General features: G+C 59.9%; 1 protein-coding gene across 5 annotated transcripts in view; it reads left to right on the top strand.

Annotated features, from left to right (window-relative positions):
- Positions 1-22,726, top strand: part of MAD1L1 (mitotic arrest deficient 1 like 1) — a 319,048-nt gene that overhangs the window by 165,826 nt on the left and 130,496 nt on the right. For 2 of the 5 annotated variants that reach the window (XM_032394014.1, XM_032394012.1), the window contains 2 exons: positions 4,755-4,895; positions 20,954-21,010. In XM_032394014.1, the coding sequence (XP_032249905.1) occupies positions 4,755-4,895; positions 20,954-21,010 (198 nt within the window). The other 3 variants (XM_032394015.1, XM_032394016.1, XM_032394013.1) reach the window with 3 other exon arrangements.

The following is a 22,726-nucleotide window of genomic DNA, read 5'->3' as shown; positions in this document are numbered from 1 at the left end:
GAACGGCCCTCCCCCCTCCCCCGCCTCACTGTTGCCCCAGATGCACGCGTCTTACCGCCCTTCCTGTGGCCAGCCTGCTGGGGCCGCGACCATGTGCGTGCACTCTGGAAGGTCTGTGGGCTCTTGCATCTGAGGGTGGGTGCTTTTAATCACGTCTGGAAGTTTCTCAACCATTGTGTCCATCCTTGATTGTTGCCTTCCTGTCCTTTCTGTCCTTTCTCCCTAATTTTGATAGAAACCCTTCCCTCCCGTGTTCTGCCTTGGCCATCAGCTGCTGGCTCCCATTTTCTCTCTGTCCTTTGTTGTTTTTTCTGGCTTGTTCCTTCGATTTCTCTTCCAGAGCACCGAGTCTCTCTTCAGCCACAGCTGAATTGCTGTTTTACTTATTTAAGCTTTTAAATTGTTCTTTTACCTTGTTGGGCTTCATTTAGTCTGCTTTTTTTTTTGTTGTTTTGTTTTAAATTTGCTTGTTTCTTTGATGTATTGTTTCTCGCTGATAATTTAAATCCTTTTCTTCACTGTTTTTTTTTTTTTTTAAGATTTTATTTATTTATTTGACAGAGAGAGACACACAGCGAGAGAGGGAACACAAGCAGGGGGAGTGGGAGAGGGAGAAGCAGGCTTCCCGCAGAGCAGGGAGCCCGATGCGGGGCTCGATCCCAGGACACTGGGATCATGACCTGAGCCGAAGGCAGACGCTTATCGACTGAGCCACCCAGGCGCCCACGTTTCTTCACTGTTTTAAACACAGCATGCGTACTTTCTATTCTGCTTCTGATTATTCTATTACCTGATACCGTGGGTTTCATTCTCCTAATTCTTGTGTTTGCAGGTCTGTTTTCATTTGTATTCTGTGGTCTGTTTTATTTATTTATTTATTTATTTATTTATTTATCTATCTATCTATTTCCTTTCTTTTCTTTCTTTCTTTCTTTTTCTTTCTTTCTTTCTTTCTTTCTTTCTTTCTTTCTTTCTTCCTTCCTTCCTTTCTTCCTTCCTTCCTTTCTTCCTTCCTTCCTTCCTTCCTTCCTTCCTTCCTTCCTTCCTTTCTTTCTTCCTTTCTTCCTTCCTTTCTTCCTTCCTTCCTTCCTTCCTTCCTTCCTTCCTTCCTTCCTCCCTCCCTCCCTCCCTCCCTCCCTCCCTCCCTCTCTGGAACTTGTTTGGCTCCTAGAGCGAAGTTCTGCTGTTCTCGCCGGGATCTCTGCTTGCTCCTGATGGTGCCTGTCACGCCTGCGGTCTTGGGCTGCTGTGTAGTCAGTCCGCCCAAAGTCAGTGCTGGTGTGTGTATGAGCGTGCACCACTCTCTGTTTTGTTCTAAAGATTGCCCGCTGCGCATACTGAGTTTTTGGGTCTGGATTCTCTGCTCTGATCTTCCACCCTGTTTGGGCACTGCGTTTTTTGCTTCTCCCCTGCATGAGGGGCTGACTCCATTCCACCCCAGGGAGGGTCCTGCTCCAGGCTCCAGGGCTGGCCGCCCCCTCTGGACTCAGGAGGAGCCCAGGGGTTTTGTTTGGGGTCCGTTTATGTGAGGGTTAGGACCACGTGCCGGGGTACTTTTGTGTGGGGGAGCCTGTGGAGTAGGGCGGCCTGTTCTTTGGGAACTTGGGGGTGTGCAGCTCATCTGGGCACCAGTCAGGGTGATCTTTCCGGGTGTGAGAGTGGGACGTCACCTTTGGCCTCTGTCCCTGCCGTGGCTCGGCCGCACCTGAGGAGACAGAGTCTCTGACCCTGCGAGCCAGACTTTGTCGTGTCTGCAGCTGCTAGCTGCTTCGCTTACACCCCCCATCACACAGCCTTTGCAGGGCTGTTGCACGAGCCCACCCGTGCCCTGAGTCCAGCCATGTCCCTGCCGGGGCTCCCAGCACCTGCCGGCCCCCCGAACCGGGCCAGTGCCCATCCTCCCTGTGGGGCTTTGGACGAACAACTCGGCACCTCCGTGCCTCAGCTTCCTTCCTGGGAGAGCACGGCCTGGACTGGATGGTCATTCCTTCCCAGCTTCAGAAGGAAGCACTGGTTTGTTCAGAACCCCTCATCTCTGCCCTCCCCGGGCTCTGGGCCGTTATGGGGCATATTTCAGAGCTTCCAGAAGACCCGTCCTGTCCCTGACCTGCCTGCAGAGCTCAGCGCCGGTCAGGGAGGTGGGCAGGGTCATGAGCTGTCTGTCCTGCGTCTGTCCGCCCTCGGCCGGGGGGCTGCGTCTACAGGGCAGAGGGGTACTCCCAGTAGTTGGGCTCCTCGAGGCCCGGGGGCAGGAGGGCCGGTGAAGGTCATCCCAGACGTGAGGTTGTCGGGGCCCACGCTGGTTCACAGACGGCTGGGGCTGGTGTGGGTGGAGCGGGCCTCGGGCACCGCTGTGGCTCTGTGGCTCCCTGGGTGGTGGCCCGCAGCCCCCGCTTCACGTCTGCGTGGATGAACCTGCCTGTACCGCTCCGTGCCGAGGAGAGGGGCTCGGTGGGAAGCAGCCTCCTGCTTTGTACTCGGGGCGCATCTCTGAGGCTTCTGCGGCCTGCACCGGATGCCTGTTTGCTCAGGGATTAATCGCCGGCATTTGTTCAAGTGGAAATGAAGCAAACTTCACCACAAGTGGAATCACTCATTAAAAAGTCATCAAATCAAACCAGCACGTTTCTTGGACTTTTACTAGTAATGACAAAACAATTTCTTGAACAGGTCCAAACAGCAGCCTTGCTGGTTCATGTGCTCCTCCTCCTCGTCAGCCTCGGCTCGCCTGGAGACGTGATGGAAGAGCCCTGTGCAGAAGGGCCGCGCTGTGGGCACGGATGGGTCGGTGGAGGCGATGGTTGCAGCTTGTTCTGGAAGGGAAGCCCCCTACCTGCCCCCGGGGGCAGCGGCGCTCTGCAGAGGAGCTCCAGGTGTAGAAGTCAATACCAAGATAAAGGATTCCAATAAAATGAGGACACTTGATAAACCTTCCTGTGGAAACAGATTTCCCACGGACGTGCAACCAGTTCAGGTGGATTTGTGACTTTAATTTCTCACTTATTGAATTTCTTGTCATCAGCTAATTGTGGAGTCCACGCCGAGTGATGACCGGGCTGTGAGCTCTGAGCTCTGCCTCCCCGCCTGAGAAGGAGGGCCTCTCCCACCAAGAGAACGTGACGTGGGGGGCTGTTTCGGGTCCGTGAATGTGCCTTTGAGCCCGTGCTGGTACGGGCTGTCCCTGTTGCGTGTCTGGACGCCCTGCTCTGGAGGGTCGGGGACCTCGAGGGAGGGAAGGCAGTGCCAGGGCTGGTGCACGATGCGCCCGTGAACCCGTGGAGGTCTGTCTGCTGACATGGATGAGATCACGGGGCCTCACTTACGGGGCAGTGTGCGGGCACAGCGTCTGTGACGGCATCGATCCTCACATCCGTCCTTTGGGACCAGCAGATTACCCCACTGATCCAGGAGCTGAGGATGGGGGTGAGTGCTCTGGCCTCAGGTGCCCAGCTAGCCCGGGGCGGAGCTGGGACGAACCTGCCCCAGGCAGAGGCCGTGGAGCTCTGTGTCCCACGCTCCAGCAGCATCAGCCTGTCTGGGCGCCTGTTTGTGAACCGGACTCTCAGGCCACGCCAGACCTGCTGAGACTGAGCTGACATCGCACAAGCCCCCCCAGGATGTTTGTGTGCATGAGGGTATGAGAAGCATGCTCAGAATGCCTGGGTTCCCTGCACAATGACTTGATTTTCTCCATGTGGCCTTCCCTGGTGACAGCACGTAGGCAGAATGTGGGGCAGGAGGGCAGGTGCCAGCCCCTAGCTCAGGCTGTGGGTCTGCTGAGGCTGAGGAAGAATCCAGGCCCACAGTTAGGGAGTGAGAAAGGGGGTGGGCAGGCCCCCAGGGGAGACAGCAACTCCTTTCCTGGCACGGTGTCCTTTGTGCAGGCCGTCCAGAGCCGCTCGGTTGCTGGACCCAGGGACCTTGGGTCCCTGCAGCCTTTCCTGGTTGGCCTCCAGAAGGTCGTCTCCCTCCACGAACATCTGAAGAAGGGATCTTCCAGTCCTGGGCAGGAGAAGCCGTCCACCTCTCCCGGGGCCCCTGACTCTGGCTCACGCTCAGCCTTACTAGGTGTTTCTAGCAGGGCACCCCCGAGCAGTGACTTCTCTGCAGCTTAGTCCTGGCGCTGTATGATTGGTACATCCTCCCCTGAGACCTGGGTGTGCCTTGGCATGGCTGGTGCACAGTGATGCATCTGCAGGCTGGGGTTGTGGCCCCAGGCATCCCATGAGCTCTACGGGGAGACGGAGCTCGCCGAGGCCAGAGCTGTTCAGCAGGGAGTCTGGGGCAGTTCAGAGTCTGGGCGGATGGAAGGCTCGCTTTGGTTCTTCCAGCCTCCTGCTTGGATGAATCTCTCCAGACTGCTGTGTGGCTTAGAGGCCAGGTCAGAAGTCGCGGGAGGCAGGGTATTCAAACCTCCTCCCTGGCCTGGCCCTGTCGGTGTGTTCCTGGGGCCATTCCTGGAGTTTGGTAGGGCCTGGGACTGGCTGGAATGGGGGAGTCAGCAGGCTCCAGGGAGGGGTCTCTGGCCACCGCAGGTCTCCACAGACCCTGCAGCTCAAGGCCAGGCGGTGGTGGGGAGTGCCTGGATGAAGGCAAGACCCCGGTCGTGCTCAGGCTGCTGGTTCAGAGCGCTTGGGGCCCTGCCGGGGCCTGGCTGGGCTCTGTCAGGCCATTGTGAATCCAGACGCTACTGAGCTCTTTGAGGAGCCCCGGGAGGCCACCCCAGCCTGACCACCTGCCCTCTGTGCCCACAGGAGCGGGACGGGATGCGCGCCATCCTGGGTTCCTACGACAGCGAGCTGACCGCGGCCGAGTACTCGCCCCAGCTGACGCGCCGCATGCGCGAGGCCGAGGACATGGTACAGAAGGTGCACGCGCACAGCTCGGAGGTGGAGGTGAGTGTGCAGCGGGCGCAGGGCCGGCCGCCTGTCCTCCGCGTGCTGGTCCATGCTCTCACCTGGTGGCCCGGGGGAGGGGCCCGCCGAGGGGCTGCTGCTGGTTCTGTCGTCCAAGGCAGACTTTCAGTCTGATTGGGAAGGTTAGCTCCGGCCGCACCGAGCGCGCCATCGTAAGTGTAAGTGCGTTAATAGCCGTTTTATTATGACACATTTGGCTGCACATGAAACATTAATGAGAGACTTGCAGGGAAGCTTCCCTGACACCTTCAGTCGTCCCTGGGATTTTTTACGTTGAGCGATTCCTCCTGTGTGTGCACCCCCTGCGCCCTGATCAGTTAATGACGAGGCTGACAGATCTGGCACCCCCCGTGCCATCTGTTTGGGTTTTGTATGTCGGGGTGATGAGGAGCTGTCATTGGCCGGCGGGGTCACCCCATCTTACCTCGCTGGGCCTGCACATCTGGCCCCCAGCACGGGCTCACCCCTCCCCTGACGGCTTTTAGGCAACACGGCCTGCTTTGGGCGGACACACGGGCACCAGCTTTGTCTCAGCTCTCTGCCACGGGCTCCCAGTCGCCTCCTGTCTTCCTCTCCTGGAGTCCTGCCTGCTTGCAGGCTCAGGACCGGCCCAGTTCCAGCAGAGAAAGCCCCTAACCCCCTGCACCCCCTTTCTGTGCTCAGCAGTGTAGTGGGGCATCAGCCCGCCTTCCCGTCCACCCCCCTGGAGTCCTGGGCGAGTCCAAACGGTGGAGGATGCCCAGGCTCAGCCAGCGTCACCAACACGACCATCTGTTCCTCTCTGTCCTGGTCACTGTCCTTTTCCTCCTGGATGTGGGCACGGATGGGCCCCTCCAGAAGCAGGCCAGCCCCTTGCTGGTCTCCTGCCCTCCTCCCAGGCCAGACTGACCCAGATCTGTACTGGGAGAGAGACTCCCCAGTGCATAGCCCCTGCTCCCTGGGACCCCCTGTCTTTGAGGCTGAGCGCTAACCTTGAGACACAGACTTAGAGCCCTGGACACTGTCTCTGCTCGCCATCCGGATTGCTGCAGCAGAGGTCCTGGTCCTCCCCGCAAAGCCTCCTGGCTGTCTGGTCCTTCCGCACGTGCCCTCTACACCTTGTCGCACACAGCGGCTCAGTCAGCCTCCACACGAGCCCACCCGGGCCCAAGCTGCTGCCTCCAAGGGAGGAGCAAACATGGGGAGACTGGCAGCCAGGCGATCCTGGCTCAGGCCCACCGGTCACTGTCCCCTGGGCTTTCTGGAACATCAGCAGGCCGGTGAAGTGAAGCTTACTGAAGCAGGTGTTAGCGATCAGCAGCCCCCCAACCACCCAGCCTTTGGTGGGTAGAGGCAGTGGTTGGGTCAGTGCACGCTGGGGGTGGTCGGACCTGGACCCCGTCCAGTCCTGCTCAGAGGCCTGCGTCCACCCCTGTCAAGAGCTGTGCGCCTCCCGGCCCCCACCAGGTGGCAGCAGACGAAGCCACGGGTCCTGCTCCTGGGTCCAGGCCTTGGGTGGGGACTGGAGGGGTCTCCTCAGCCTCTGTTCTTTCTCTCATTGCTGAGACCCCCTCTGGCCTCCCTGCAGCCCTCTCTTGGAATCTGTGCGGGAGGAGGGCGTCCTCCCCGGGAGGCAGAGAGGGAGCCATCTGGCACACGTCATGGGGGTGGTGCAGGGTGCGGTGAGGACGAGGGGTCCCGGGTGGGGCAGCAAGGCGGGGCCTGCCACGTGCGAGGTCCACAGAGCTCCTTCTGCGGGGGCCGCGTGCCTGCCGCGCTCAGTTCCGTGCTAGCTGCTGCTAGAACCGAGGCACGTCCGCTCTCAGGGTCGTCTGTGGGATCCGGACACGGCGTGCGGGGTGGGGGGACCTGTGGGGAGCCCTGCCTCATCTGCTTCCAGGGACGTCCATCCTTGCAGAGAGGCCGCATCGCTCCCGCTGTCCCGTGCCGTCTGGCCTAGTCTGGCTGGTTCTCCGGCAGCCCGAGCAGGGGCAGCCCTAACTCGGTGAGGCCACAGAAGTGCTCCGGGAAGCACGCACACAGCAAATGGCCTCCTTCTGCGCTGTGTGGAGGGTGAGAGCGTTTTAGACGGACGGATGGTGTAGAAGGGTAGAAAAGGTGGGCGTGCACGAAGTACCCCCCTTGCTCCCCTGCGTTACAGCCACAGTCCCGGCAGTGGTGCAGAGGGGCTCCCTCCGTGTGCCCCGCGAGGGGTGGCCGTTCTCACGTGGGCCCTGGGGTGGCTCCATCAGCACCTTGGAGAGCGTGCAGCCCTTAAAGGGAAGGGCCCACTTTAGGACCTTGTCTTGCCCGCACCACGTAGGCCCTCCTGCGGCACCGGGACCACCCGCTTCCCGTGTGGGGGGCCGCTGCCTACAGGCGCCCCGGGAGCCGCTTGCCATCCAGGAGCAGGTCCGAGTCGGAGAAGGGGGCCCCGGCTTTAGGAAGTAAGCCCGTCGCAGTGAGAAGGAAGGGAGGGGTCAGGAAAGAGTTGGGGCGAGCTCGCAGATGAGGTGGACGTGAAGGTGGCCATGTCCGCGGTGCCCAGAGCAGCAACACCAAGATCAGCGCCCCCAGTGATGCCAGCGATGAGAGGTGTGGGGCGCCGTGCGGCAGGAGGGGCCGGACAGCTCTGCCCTCCCGCAGTCACCTTCTGTGATGGGCCTCAGTGTCCTGACGGTGGGTGTCCTGTCCCCCCCGCCCCGGCCACTGTGCTGACGCTCTGCAGAGCAGGGGGAGGAGAGCACCCGGAGGCATTGCGGCATGCTTGGTTCAGGTGATGGGGCATGGGGGGGCGGACACAGGGGCTCAGGCTGGAGACACAGTCCCCCCCTACCTCCCCTCCCCCGCCATGAGTCAGCAAACGGGGGTTTTGATGCACAGGGTCCTCGGCAGCTGGTGGGGCCAGGAGAGAAGGAATGCAGTGCCATCCTGCTGGGCCCAAGTGGTGGCTGCGGGCTGTGAGTTGGGGTCTCTCAGGTCCGGGAGCCTCATGGACACCGAAACCCAGACGTGGGCCTGGCAGAGCGGAGAGTCCTGCAGACGCAGGTGTCCCTGTTGGTGGACAGAGGGTGGGCAGGCATGTGAGGGTGCGGGTGGTTTCACTCTGCTCACACAGGCTCACGGAGCCCCTGGTTTTGTGGCAGCCTGGGGGACCCAGCCCTACTTTCCATCCTCCCATCTCCAGCCTGCCCTTTCTGGGGGACGGGCCTCTAGGGGTCCAGACCATCTACTGCGGGGCAGCTCTGAAGCCGGGGTCTCTGAAGCCCATTTTACTCCTTATCTCAGCTGTGGGGCTGCACTCCAGACTGGAGCCCCGAGCCCCTCCATGCTGAGGCCCTGGGTCCTCGGCAGCTGCTGCTCGGGCCTGTGAGGCCAGGGGCTGCGGCCTCGGCTCTGCTGGCCTGCTTCCTGACCCGCGGTGGGCAGGCAGCCCTGGGAGAGACCTGTGGCCCAGTGAGTGGACCCGTTCGTCCAACATGGGCGGGAGCAGCTCGCTGGTCCAGGCAGCAGGTGCAGGCACCCCAGCTTGGACCCTCCAGGTCACAGCGGCCCCGTGCTGACCCCGGGCCCTGCAGGCCACAGGGTGCTGCTCTCCAGGGCTCGGGGCGGGTTTCCCTCTTCTTGCTTGTTAAATAGTAATGTTTTATGTATTAGGAACTTGGAGAGCTTTAAACACTGCTCGGAAGGGCCTGCCAGAAGTTTATTCGTTGAGCATCACATACTGACCCACAGTACAAAGTTATGTCAATTTGTAGAACCTGGTTATTAAGGTTCCTTAGTGTTTCTCAGACAAGACCTCTGTCACTGCACGGATGCACCCACTGCTTGGGGGGCGCACGTGGGCCCTGGACGAGCAGCTGTGCTCCGCTCACTGGCGAGCCCCCAGAGTCGCCTGTTTTGTTCAACTGCCTTTAAGGAGCTGTGGGGAGCCATGAAGTGCATTCAGGGAGAACACCCCCACAGCCCTCAGGGTCTGATTACAGAGGCGGATTAACTCTCCGCAGCTCCCCTGGCTGCCTGATGGATTGCCTGTCTAGAAGGCAGGGTCCGAGGGGACAGAGGGAGAGAACATTACCGTGCTGGCACTCAGGATACGCCTAACGGGTGTGGGGTGTGCGCGTCTCTCTGCCTTCCCGCCCCCCCCCCCCCCCCCCCCCCCCCCCCCCCCCGCAATCCGGTGCTGCTTCCTTTCGTTTCCTTTCTTGTTTTGTGTTCTGCCTTCATGTCTGCTCTGTATGTCCTCTCCCTCCCTCCTCCCCCTCTGCCATGGCTTCCCTCCCCCCACCCCGTCCCTCACCACGAGCCCCTGTGTCTTCTCACTTGGGTTGGCAGGTGGGCCTTGCCCACAAAGGGCCAGACAGTACATTCTGTGGGCTGTGCAGCCACATGCTCAGCTCTGTGCTTGTGGCCGCTGGAAAGCAGCTTTGGGCCATCTGTGAATGGTGGGCATTGCCGTGTGCCAATAAAACTTTATTGACAAAACAGGTGGGGGGCCTGGATTTGGGTGCCGGCTGTAGTTACCGGACGCCTGTTCTAGCCCCACTCTTCCTGGGGCCCCCAGCGTGCTGCTGCTTGTGTGGAGGCACCACGACGGTGGGGGGCCCCTGAGCCAGGTTGGCAGGTGCCCTCAGGCAGGTGCAGGGAGGGAGCTGCTCCAGGGGACCTGTCTGTTCACTAATGGGGAAGTCTGGGGTGGGGGGCGGCAGGAGAGAGCTCCTTCCGAGCTGCTGCGTTGCGCTTCTTCAGCTTAATCAGGTAGTTCTCATGTGGAGCACGTTTCGAGTCCGGCAGACACGTTTCAGTGAAACAAATTGGAAGTGTTGAGATGGAGAGAATCCCAGTAGCCTGTCTCTGGTGAAGTTTGTGCCGTTTTGCATGGATTTTATTTATTCCACTTAATAAAGCGGCTGCAGAAGTTGGTAGCATATGTCACGAACCTTCCTCTGTCGACAGAGCTATAAATATGCAGCTCATACCACCTCGATTCCACCTGTCAGCCTGATTTGTTTTCCTAGTTTATTTAATTAAAACAGATTATGGTGCTGCTCGCTTCATGAAGGCATGCGGAAAATCCCAATTTCCGATGACTTCTGTGAGGGCCCGATGACAGTGCTCGTGCCCTCCTGCCCGGGCCGGGGCTGGTTTGGCCTCCGGAGGAGCCCCGGGTAGTTCAGCAGATCCAGGGCCTGCTTTTCTTACTTGGGAAAGTATCTGCTTGCTCTCCTTGCACGAAGAACTCGGGGTGACTGTCCTGGGAAAAAGCACAGAGTGAAAACAGTGAAAAGTCTGCAGACAGTGTTAAAAGACGGACACTGTATTAAAGACAAGGGGAGACGAGAAGGGGTCAGTGAGACGAGCCAGGCTCAGGGACCCCTCCGTGGGGAGCGCTCCCCGAGTGCACAGGCAGGGGGACCCACGGGAGACCGATGTCGGGTGGAGGCTCCGGCTCCCGTGCTCAGGACTGAGGCAGGAGGTGGCGCAGGGCTGGTGACGGGCTCTGTGCGGGACACCTCAGCAGAACCCTGGCCTCTGGGCCTGGGCATTGGCCCCACTGGACCCTTGGGGAAGGGCGGACACTGGGCTTGCGGAGCCAGCACCCCAGCTGCACGGGGGGTGATTGGCCGATACAGTTACATACATCCAGGGGTACAGTGTGGAGCTGGGGTGTCCGTGCACGAGGTGCAGTGACCACCACAGTCCAGCTGGTCACCCTGCGTCGCCTGGCCTGGCCCGGCTTGCTTTCTTCTGTGGTGAGAACACTGGAGATCTGCTGTCTAGCACATTTCAGGCCCGTGGTGCGTGCAGTTGGCCATGAGCCTGTCAGCGGGCTGTGTGCGTGAGGTCTCCAGGTCGTGTTCCCCTTTTACCCGGCAGTGTGCACGCGTGCACCCACACCGCCCCGTGCCTCCCACCCTGCCCCTGGCAGCCACATTTCTGCTGTTTCTGTGAGCTCAGCATTTTCAGATTCTGCATGTAAGTGAGGTTTTGCCGTATTTTCTTTCTGTGTCTGTCTTAAGTATTTTTCAGTTACCATAATGTCCTCCAGGTTCGTTCATCTTGTCACAAATGTTGGGGGCTGATTCTTTTTTAAAGCTAAAGAATCTTCCATTGTGTAGATCTAGCACGTTTCTTCTGTCCATTGTCCGCTGACAGGCGTTTCAGTTGCTTCCATGTCTTGGCTGTTGTGAGTAGTCCTGTGACAAACCCGGGGGTGTAGGCACTTCTTTGAGCGAGTGATTTTATTTCCTGTTGTCATATTCCCAAAGTTGGAATACTGGATCATATGGGTCATACTTCTATGTTGAATTTTTTGAGGACCCCATGGTGGTTGTGCCAGTTCACATCCCTACCAGCACCGGTGGTCTGGTGTCCAGTTGAGAATCCCCACCTAATAGGTGTGAGGTGAGACCCCACTGTGGTCCTCACGTGAGGTTCCCTGATGATGAGCAGTGCTGAGCACCTTCTCATGTACCGGTTATTCTTTAGGAAAATTTCTATGTTGATCCTTTTCCCACTTTTAATTGGGTGTTTGTTTCTTTGCCATCGAGTTGCAAGAGTTCCTTACATGTATTGGATGTTAACCATTTGTCAGATAGATGGTTTGCAAATATTTTTTCCCAGTCCATATTTTCACCCATCATCTTGCATTTTGTTGATGGTTTCTTGTGTTGTGCACAAGCGTTTGAGTTGGATGCAGTCCCACTGGTTTATTTTCGTTTTTGTTGCCTATGCTTTGGGTGTCAAATAAAAAGAAATCACCAAGATGAACGTCAGTGAGCTTTTCCCCTGTTTTCCTCTAGAATTTTTATGGTTGCAGGTCTTTATTTTGAGTTGATTTTCTATGTGGTGTGAGTTGGGGGTCCACTACCGTTGTTTTCCACGTGGATGTCCAGTTTTTTCAACACTGTTCGGTGAAGAGCCTGTCCTTTCCCCATTGCGATTCCTTGCCACCTTTGTCAAGTATTAGTTGAACGTATGTGCATGGATTTACTTCTGGGCTCTGTATTCTGTCCCATTGGTGGGCGTGTCTGTTGTTAGGCCAGTATTATGCTGGTTTGATTACGACCGTTTTGTGGTAGTTTGAAATCAGGAAGTGTGATGCCTCCAGCTTTGTTCTCCTTACTCAAGATTTCTTTAGCTACTTAGGGTCTTTTGTGGTTCTATACAAATTTTAGGATTAATTTTTCTGTTTCTGTGAAAAATGCCATTGGAATTTTGGTAGGGGTTGCATTGAATCTATACTTTGCTTTGGGTAATACGGACATTTTAACAGTATTATGCCTTCCAATCCATGAACATGGAATGTCTTTTTATTTATTTGTGTCTTGTTACATTTCTTTCATCAGTGTCTTATAGTTTTCAGTCTACAGGTGTTTCATCTCCTTGCTTAGATTTATTTCTAAATATTTTATTGTTTTTTTGATGCTGGTGCAATAGAATTGGTTTTTTTTTTTTTTTGGATTGTTCATTGTCAGCGTGAAGAAACACACCTGACTTTTGCATGTCGATTATGTATCCTACAACTCTACTGAATTCACTGGTGATTTCTAACAGTTTTCTGGTGGAGTCTTATTTTCTACATGTTAGATCATGTCATCTGCAGGGACAGTTTTACTCGTTCCCTGCAGAATTGGATGCCTCTTACTTCTTTTTCTTGTCTGATTGCTCTGGCTAGGACTTCCAGTACCATGTTGAATAGGAGTGGAGAGAAGGCATCCTTGTCTTGTTCCTGATCTCAGGGGGAAGCACTCAGCTTCTCACCGCTGAGTATGATGTGAGCTGTGGGCTTGTCCTGTATGGCCTTTATAATGGTGAAGCACTTTCCTTTGGTACCTAATTAATTTTTATCATTAAAGCACGTTGAATTTTATCAAGTGCTATTTGTGCATCTATTGAGATGATCTTGTGATTTTTATCCTGCCTCCCATTAATGTGGTGCATCCCATTGCTTGATTTGTGCACATTGAACCATCCTTGCATCCCAGGGATAAATCCCACTCAGTCATGGTATGTGACCCTCTTTTTTTTTTTTTTTTTCTGTCTTTATTTGAGACAGTGTGCACATGTGGAGGGAAGGGGCAGGGGGAGAGGGAGAGAGAGAATCTCAGGCAGACTTTGGGCTGAGCATGGAGCGTGACACAGGGCTCGATCCCACAACCCTGAGATCATGACCTGAGCCAAAACCAAGAGTTGGACTTTCAACCGACTCAGCCATGCAGGCGCCCGAATTGTGACCCTCTTAACATGCTGTGGAATGCGGTTTTCTAGTACTTTGTTGAGGGTTTCTGTATTTGTGTTCGTCAGGATGTTGGCCTATGGTTTGGTTTTCTTGTAGCGTCTTTGTCAGACTTTGGCATCAGGCTAATGCTGGCCTCATAAGATGAGTTTGGAAGTGATCCTTTCTCTCTGATTTTTTTGGAGGAGTTTGAGAAGAATTGGTAATAATTCTTTAAATGTTTGGTTGAATTCACTGGTGAAACCAACTGGTCCTGGACCTTTCTTTGTTGGGAGATTTTTATTGCCAGTTCAGCCTCCTTACTTGTTACTGGTCTGTTTGGATCTTCTGTTTCTTCGTGGTTTATTCTTTTTTTTTTTTTTAAGATTTTATTCATTTATTTGATAGCACAAGTAGGCAGAGCAGCAAGCAGAGGGAGAGGGAGAAGCGGGCTTCCCGCTGAGCAGGGAGCCCGACGCAGGACTCCATCCCAGGACCCCGGGATCATGACCTGAGCGGAACGCAGATGCTTAACCACTGAACCACCCAGGTGCCCCTCTTCGTGGTTTATTCTCACGAGTTTGCGTGTTACTGGGAGTTTGTTTCTTTGAGGTTGTTCCATGTCTTGGTAGTCGTCACTAGTAGTTTCTTACGTGCCTTCGTATTTCTGTGCTGTCTGTTGCGATGTCTTCTCTTTCGTTTCCAGTTTTATGTCAGTTGTATTTATTCACTGAGTTTAGCGAGAGGTTTATCCATTTTATTAATCTTTTCACAGCAGCTCTTAGTTTCTGTCCTCTTTTCTGTCCTTACCCATAGATAGTGTTCTCAACCCGTGCTCTGCGGGGTGACGGTGGAAACTCCTGCCCCGCCACCTTGCTGACGTCCCAGACCAGTCCTTCACTTCCTGTCTTGGTGCAGGAATGTGGCGACTTTGGGACTGGCCTCTGGTTGTCCGGCTCCAAATTAAACCTCTGAGGCAGTGTTCTCGACCTTGGTGCACGTCCAGATGGCCTGAAGGGTGTGACCCTGGGGGTGGGGGTGCTGGGCTGAGACGTTGTATCTGTGGCGGGTTCCCCGGTGACACTGCAGTGCTGGTCCCCACCCACATTCCGAAAGCCCTGCTCCAGTGTGAGCACCCGGCCTGCTGAACGGGAGGGACTGGGCCCTGCCCTGGGTCCGAGGCTCCACCGAGGAGAGCCTTACAGGGCCAGGCATGCTCTGGGTGTGGGAGAGGCGTTGGCTGCTTGGGTCCCAGCAGCGGTGGCCTCAGTGGTGTGGACGTCTCCTTCTGATGGGCCACACTCAGCCAGGGTCACCTGACAGAACCCAGGCTCCAGGCCACCACTGGGCCCCGTGAGCAGCCCACCTACTTGCGTGGCAGCAAGCTAGTCTTGTGGCTGCTGTCTACGCTGGGCAGGCTCTACCCCTCGGGGCCTCTGTCACACAAAGACCATGAGTGGGTGTGGGTGCTGCCACCCGGTAGGGCCCTGATGACTGGCTGGTGTCTCCTTTTTCCTTCCACCTGGTCACAAACTGACGCGTGAAGTAGAGAAAGGGCAGGAGGCCTGACGCTTCTGTCTTGTTCCCTCTATGTGACCTGTGACTGTGGGCGCACCCCGGCCTCCCTGGGCTCTCGCCTCCCCACTCCTCTCTGTAAGGCATGTGGGGAGTGTGCTGGGTGCCCTTGCATCTTCCCCGGTGTGGCCGGCCAGCTTTCCGGCAGCCTGTCCCGGCCTGCAGGGACTGCCCGTCTGCTGATCCTGGGCTCCTACACTCGGGGTGCTGGATCTTCGGTAGCAGCTTCTCACCTCCGGATAAAAATAGCCACACGAGGTCTTGGTGCAGCCTCCACCTGTCACAAGGGGCGCGTGGGCCGGGGACGTGTGTCTGAGCGCAGTGGCCACCCGGGGGCCTGGCTGGAGGACATGTCCCTGTGGGCACCCGGCTTCTCCGCACACCTTGTCTGCCCGATCCATGCCGCTGGGTGTGCCGCCTTCCGTGGGGCGCCTGGGCCCTGTGCCCGGTGCCTCTTCCTGGGCTGCCTCCACGCATCTGCGCTCCCAGCCAGCCCCACTGACTTGCAGACCCCCGGGTCAGCTGGGCTGGGGTGGAGCCCGGGGGCCCAGGCTTCCTGAGCCTGTTGCAGGTGTCCGTTCCCTTCAGGGGGTGCTCTAGCCTTGTTGCTGTGACCGGCCCAAGGGACGGTAACTCTCCGGCCAGCCTGCTGTTCCCTGGCCCCCGGCCTCCCTTTTGAACCCCTCTGTAAGCCTCGTGCCTGAGCAGTCCCCCCATTACCTCCGGACCCCGCGACGTGCAGGACGAGCACCAGCGTGCTGGTCACATACATCCTTCCCTCCTTTCCCAGTGAGGAGACTGGGGTGCAGCACGCCAGGGCTCAGGCAGGGTCACAGGAGTGACAGCTGAGACCCCGTGCGGGGCACACGTGGGCTCCTACAGGCCTCCGCCCGGCCCCCGGCGCGTGAATGCTGGCTGCAGGGAGGAAACTGCCCTTGCTGGGAGCCTGAAACTGCCGTCTGTGGGCCCTGCTTGGACTCCCTCCAAAACCCCCGGCAGCGACTGCTGCCGCCCAGCCCCCAGACCTTGTGAGCCTGTCCAAGGGCTCCGGGTGCACCGTCCTCCTCTCCTGGGTGTGAGCCTGGCTTTCCCAGAGGCCTCAGCATCTCAGGCGGAGCCGGGAGCCCAGAAGTTGTTGTGCGTGGATCGGATGCCGCAGACGCGGCCTGCGCCAGGCCACCTGCGGCTGATGAGTGTGGGCGGCCTGATGGCACCCTCCTGCTCAGGCGGCATCCCGGCCCTGGCAGAAATTTCAAGGGGAAGGCAGGGGTAAATCGCCGCGGAGCCAGGCGGGATGCGCCGGACAGACGGCAGCCTGACCAGCAGCTGTTCTCGTAGACGAGCAGCCTTCTGTGCGGACATGGGACACTCCGCAGGCAGGCGGACCCGTGCCCGCCTGCCGCCGTGGCCGTGCAGTGGGGTGACCTTGTAGGGACAGTGCCGCAGGAAGGAGTGATGAGCTAAGGCCCAGCGATGGGCTCTGACCGGCGGCCTCGGGGAGTGGCAGGTGCCTGACCTCTACGCTAGGCCTGGGCTCCGCAGGCTCTGCCCCTCCCTCAGGGCTGGGCGAGCATCGTGCCCGCTTCCCAGGATTCTGGAAGGACTGGCGTCTTAGAGCCGTCTAGTGTCAGGTGTGGGCTGGGAGGTGCAGGGCTCGTGGTGTCCGGGACACCTGCGGGGATGTGCGGATGAGGCTGCACAGGCCTCCTTCTCTGTGTGCCCTGCCTCGACTCGGGCCTGGTCGCCAACTGGGCTGCTTTGCGGTAGGCAGCACACTCTGCGGGGCGGGCGTGGGTGGGTCAGTTGAAGAGGTGCCCGGGCACTTCTACAACCAGTGCCCCTGCAGGGTATCGTCTGTGGCGGATGCACTTGGACGGACTGTGTTTCCTGCTCGATGGGGAGCGTCCCCTGGGCCGCTGCTGGTGCCCGTTCAGTCCCGGTGCGGCTGGGTGTGACCCGCGGCCGCCTGCGACACGGGGAACTGCCCGCCCCCCCCCCCCCCCCCCCCCCCGCCAGCCTCGCCCCCGGGGCAGCACCCCCCCCCCCCCCCCCCGCCCCGTCAGCACTGTGGCCCCAGTCCCCACTCGGCACGCGTGTTCCTCTCCTGGTCCCCTGTGACCTCCGTGTCTCATGCGGAGATGCAGCCGGTCAGGGCTGGCGGAGTCTGGGTGAGGGTGGCCAGTCTTCAGTCCTGTGGGATGTGGGAGCCTCTCCGCTGCCCCTTCCCCAGCTCCCGCGAAGGCGTCAGCTGTCCTGTGTGCGTGAGCCAGAGGGCGCACGCCCCTCCCGCACCCACGGGTCTGGCCCCAAGGAGAGTCGGCTCACCTAGCAAGAGGCTCCGTCCTGGGTTGCCTGCCCGTACCCGGCCCATCCCCTGGTCGTGTGGCTCCTCGGCCATGGGCTTGTGTCAGCAGCCCACCCCGTGGCCTCCCCGACCTGAGCCCTCCCGCGTGCTTGGGGTCCTGGACACAGAGGGCCTCCCGTGGGGGGGCATGTGACAGGTTGTGGGATGGTGTTTGGTGATGGCGAGCTTCCTGCTCTTGGAAACTTCTTCCTTTGTGTAGCAGAATGGACCCTCTCCTCGTCCCCGACTTGTCCTCCCGGGTGCAGGGGGCACGTGTTCCGGACCCCGCTTCTCACTGGGGCGTGACGCACACGCTGTCCGCCGCAGCGCTCCCTCCCTGCCTCTGCACACGCTTCTCGGCAACTCCGTGCCCTGGGTGGGGACGGCCCTCTGTCTCTGGCTCGGCACCTCGGGGGTGGGGGTTGCCCCCCGCTCTCCCGTTGCCTCCGTGGGACACATGAGTTGTCAGCGTCGGTCTCGTTGAGTGTGACGGGTCCCCTCGCACAGCGTGGGCTCTCCGGGCTGGCCGGAGGGAGGGTCCAGAGCCTCCCGGCCTCAGTCTCTGGGCGGCGTATTCCTGACGGCTGCCCAAGCGGGACTCCCTCAGGGAGATGTGCGCGAACGCTTGGTTCCCGACGCAGGGTTGACTTTCCTCCAAGTCGGGTTTCTGCCAGCTCCTGGTTTCCCTGCATCTCTGCAGCCCTCTCGGGTCTCCGTCACGGTTGTGCCGTTTCCGAGCCCCGCGTCGTGCGAGGATTGAGAAGCACGCCACCTGCATCTCTCTCTCGCAGGGACTGTGTTGTTGAGCGGGGCACCGAGCATCTTGGATCAGCCTCGGCCTGTTCATCATGGTCCCTGCACCCCTGCTCACCCGCGTCCTCGCAGAGACCGCGGTGAAGTGTCTGCACCCATCTGCAGCGTCCTGGCGTGGGGCCCTCTCTGCCACCCAGACTGCCCCGGGGGTCACCGCTCCTTTTCTGCGTGCGACTTGCTTGCCGAGTCTGAGTGCGGGAGCCTGGCTGACACCTGGTGTGCCCACGGGCAGACTCAGCCCTGCACTCTCCTCCGTTACTGGCTGACCTCACGGGGGGCCGCGCCCAAGGGCCGTGTGGGGACGCTGGTCCCACTGCTGTGCACACAGATACACCACAGCGTGTGGGTTCACCCCTTGTGGTTTGCGATGTTCACCACCGCAGATCAGCCAGGCACACGTTCCGTGGTTTCCTGTAAACGCATTCGTGGGGTGGGATTACGGAGCGAGAGGTGATGCGCGTTAGACTTCAGGCAAAACCCAAATCATTTCGCAGAGCGGTCTCCTAGTTTTTATGCCCGCTGTCTGTCCTGACTCCTGGGATTGCCCGAGTTCTTTGTTTCTGCCAGTTAAATGGGTACAGAGTGGTAATTCGCGGCGGGCCTCGATGGGCATTTCCTGGTTTCTAGCGGAGTTGACGGCCTTTTACGTGTGCTCGTCGGCACAGGTGCTTTGTCCTCCAGGAAATGTCTGTCTGTGCCCTTTTCGGTCACGTTGTTTTTCATTACTGCACCGTGGTTGTTCTGTGTCCACCGCCAGCACCGATCAGGTGGGCAAGACGGGGAGGCCCCGGGGTGGGGCCGGACGTCATCCCCAGCGTGAGCCCTGTAACCGACCCCCTGGCGGGTGTGGGGGGCAAAGGGGCCACGCTGCCCGGGACCCTCTGCCTGGCGGGCGGCATGTGTCCGCTCCCCTCTCCCTGACAAGCCGCTTGCAAATGCCAGCCTGAAAGAGCAGGTGCCACCCCTGGGGGGGCTGCGTCCTGGCTCTGCAGAGCGGATCTCGGTCTGTCCGAGTGAGTGTGCATACGGTCTCTCTCGGGGGGCCGTGAGTTTACAGATAGGCCACCACAGTGCGGGTGTTGCCTTTGCCTCCTCTCCTGGCCGTCCTTCAAACGTCACATCCTGCCCACGAGAGGTGGTCTCTGCAGTGCCCGCCAGCCTCCCCCCCACCAGCCCCCACCTGCCCACCTGTGCCCCCCACCTGCCTCTGCCAGCCCCCCCACCTGCCCCCCCACCTGTCCACCTGTGCCCCCCACCTGCCCCCCACCTGTCCACCTGTGCCCCCACCTGCCCCCCACCTGTCCACCTGTGCCCCCCACCTACCCCCCCACCTGGCCACCTGTGCCCCCCACCTGCCCCTGCCAGCCCCCCACCTGCCCACCTGTGCCCCCCACCTGCCCCTGCCAGCCCCCACCTGCCCGCCTGTGCTCCCCGCCAGCCCCCCACCTGCCCACCTATGCCCCCACCTGCCCCCTGCCAGCCCCCCACCTGTCCACCTGTGCCCCCCACCTGCCCCCCACCTGCCCACCTATGCCCCCACCTGCCCCCTGCCAGCCCCCATCTGCCCACCTGTGCCCCCCACCTGACCCCCCGCCAGCCCCCCACCTGCCCACCTGTGCCCCCCACCGGTCCCCCCGCCCACCTGGTGGCTGCGCCCATCCCTCTGTGCCTGGCCTGAGGTGAGGCTGAGGCCGGTGGGCTGTGAGGAGCCACCTCATGGGCTCATGGGGCTGGGCATGAAGCTTAGCGCTTGCTCTAATGGGTGGTCTTTAGTTTGGGGTTTCTGGCTCGGTTTTGTAGCTGGGGTTGGAGTGGAGGTTCCATTGCTGTGGGGGTGATTCCTGTTCTGCCGCGTTCGCCGTGTTTTCAGTTCCGCTCCTGGCCACGCTGCTCATGTGGCTCACAGAGCACTGACGAGCTTTCAGCAGGAGGCCTGGCCTCATCGGCAGGGCTGGCGTGTCAGAAGCAGGTGTGCTTGGGAGGCTTGGTGGGTGCACACAGACGTTGTCATGACGAGATGCAGGTCTCCCGCAGCCCGAGGACCCCGCACCGCCGGTCTCCTCCCTGCACGCCTCAGGAGCTGGAGGCTGGGAGCCCACGGGGTGCCCTGAGCGGGAGGCGGTGCGTGACCTCTGCATGTCTGCCGCCTGTCACTCCGGGAGGGCCAGGGTTTCCAGTCTGTGGGCTGCTCTGGTCCCTGCTCGGGGTCGGGCCGTTCCTCGGGGTGGCACAGACCCTGTGGCTTCCACCTGAGCACCAGTGTCCCCGGCGCTTCTGCACCGCGGTGGCTGCCGGCACGTAAAATAGGCCCCACGACTCGTTTGCTGCATCTGCTTCCACTGGGTTCTGGGAAAGGTGTGTGACCGCTTCTGTCCCTGCGTGGCGCGTCCTGGCCTGGGAGTATCCGTGCGGGACCCCAGGCAGGCTGCACACACGGTGCTCGTGGCGTCCAGGCCCAGGGCACACGGGAGCAATGAGAGCTTGGGTCTGGGGGACCCCGGCCCTGGGCTGCTCTGGACTTCGCTCTGCTGCCCGCTCCATGCTGGCATCCATCGGGACCTAACATGCCAGCTGGACTGGCCAGGCCGGAGGGCGGCCACCCCTGAGCTCCTGCTGGGTTGCTGGGACCTGGCCCGGCACTGCCGTTGGCCCTGACGGTCAGGAACCTCCCTTGCATCTCTGTCCTGGGGTGGGGCAGGCCCCTGGGGAGGATCCTAGAGACCCGTTTAGGGGACAGTGGTTGGGGGGCGTCGGGTTTTCCTAGATGTTGGCCCTGTCGGGAAAGTCACTCTCAGGGCTTCTTCCAGAATGGGAGCTTGCCAGGAGGACATGCATTGCACTCCTCTTGCCAGGGGTGTGAAAACCCCATCGGGAACATCTCTGCCCCCCGTAACTACTCTGCTGCTTCACCAGCAGGTTTGGGGTGGACTTCCCACTGTGTTTCCCAGCACCCCCACCCCGGCCCGGTCACCTGCTATAAGCAGTGGGCATGCCGGGCCGCCTCGCAGCTCCCGAGAACCCTGTGCTCAGTAGGGAGTGGGGGCGGTGGGGGCAGTGGAGATGGGGCGCGGGAGGCCCACTGACCCTGCTTTCTGTCTTGTCTCGAAGGCTCAGCTGTCACAGGCCCTGGAGGAGCTGGGAGGCCAGAAGCAGAGAGCGGACATGGTGAGTCTCTTGGTGGTGGTCTTTGTGGCCACAAGGAGCTCAGGGCATGGGATGCTTTAGACCCTGGGAGCGGAGGGAATCATGTCCCTGTCACGCAGGCGCAAGCCTGCGGGTCCCTGATGGTCACAGCGCTTCCCTTCGTCAGAAACTCAGGTGGGGATGAGAAGCGCATGGGGCCTGGGAGCCGGGGCCTGGCCCCCCAGGGACTCTGACATGGGGACCCCAGTGCCCTTTCTGCTCCACATCATGACCCGCCCGACATAGAGCTGATGTGAAAACCCTCGTGATCCCTGCTTGACGCCCACGGCCAGGTCGTCCTTTGGTTGTCCCACGGCTCTGGGCCCATGGTGGCCCCGCCTCACAGGGTGTATGGACTGAGACGTCTGCCCATCAGGCTCTGCAGCCCACATTGCCCTGCTGAGCATCAGGTGTGCTCCTTGGCCGTGTGGCCACGTGCCACCATCTCGGACCACGTCTCCCCCCTCCCCTGCCCCCGAGCGGGCAGCCTGTAGGCCGAGAGGCTTCCTTACCACCGTCTGGGGTCAGACAGCTTTGCTTTTGACCCATCTTTGTCCCACACAAGCTGTAGGCCTTTCCTCCTGCTCTGGCCCGTGGTCTGGTCTCTGTGGGGACCCAGCCACCAGCATCACAGGAGGACCACGGGGCACATTTGCAGGTGTTGTGGGGCAGCTCTGCCCCAGGCCACACACCAGCCAGTTGGGGTTGGGGCGGGCTCAGGGACTCACAGCACAGGTCGGGGTTCCTGGTGCGCAGTCATCGCTTGTCAGCCCCTGACCTTGAGCGGGTCATCTGGCCTTCACCGCAATGTAGGAGTGGCCCTCAAGTTGGCATGCCACGTCCCTGGGTTTGTTTCATCCATTGACAGCCGTCCCCACAGCCTCAGGCTGTCCAGCTGTGTCTTACTGCCGCTGTTCCTGTCGGCCGTGGTGGAGGCGGGGCTGGGGAGACCCGAAACAGGCCCACTCGTGAGGCAGGGGCCTGAGGATGGGCTGGGATGAGGCCCAGGCACCAGCATCTGGGAGCCTGAGGCTGGCTGTGCTCGGAGCCCCTGACCGGCAGGGGTATGTGGTGGCCATTGGCCAGACCGGCTGTGCTAAAGGTAGACACAGGTTAGGTAGAGTGTGAGTCCAGAGGTCAAGGATGGCAGGATGGCCTGGGCAGTGGGTGGGGGAGTCCCAGGTGGGGTGGGAAGGTTGGGGAGGGCAAGCCAGGAGAGAAGCATGGGGGTCTGAGATGCCGTTGGCGCTTGGGTGCCTGGGCCAGGGGGTGTGAGCTCCCACGTCAAGGCCCTCCAACACCTGGCACGTGTCCGCCCTCCGGAGCTGGCAAACGTAGCCAAGAAGGTAGAGCCTGAGGTTCGAGCCGCGTCGGGCCGCTCCAGCACCCGGACATGTAGCCCGGGGAGGGCAGCCCCACCCCCAGGAGCTGGGAGGCAGCCCCGCAGCACGGTCCTGATGTCACGCACCTGTTCTTCAATCTGTAAGTCAGCCCGCTGGTCTTTCCCCTGCGGGGGCCCCTGAGGGCACATCCAGTCCCTGAGTGCAGCGGGCATTCGTTGTTGACTGAGGGGGAGCCACCGTGCCTCCGCGTAGAGCCTTTGCCCTCGTCTGGCGGAGAAAGGAGCTTGGGACCCAGGCAGGGCCTGACGGGGGTGCCTGCCTCCGCTGAGCCTGGGGTAGGGAGCTCTGTAAACCG

This window comes from Phoca vitulina, unplaced genomic scaffold (assembly GCF_004348235.1).
Source record: "Phoca vitulina isolate PV1807 unplaced genomic scaffold, GSC_HSeal_1.0 scaffold79, whole genome shotgun sequence".
NCBI classification, from domain to species: domain Eukaryota; kingdom Metazoa; phylum Chordata; class Mammalia; order Carnivora; family Phocidae; genus Phoca; species Phoca vitulina.
The sequence above is the reverse complement of the archived record's forward strand: the minus strand, read 5'-3'. Positions and strand labels throughout refer to the sequence as shown.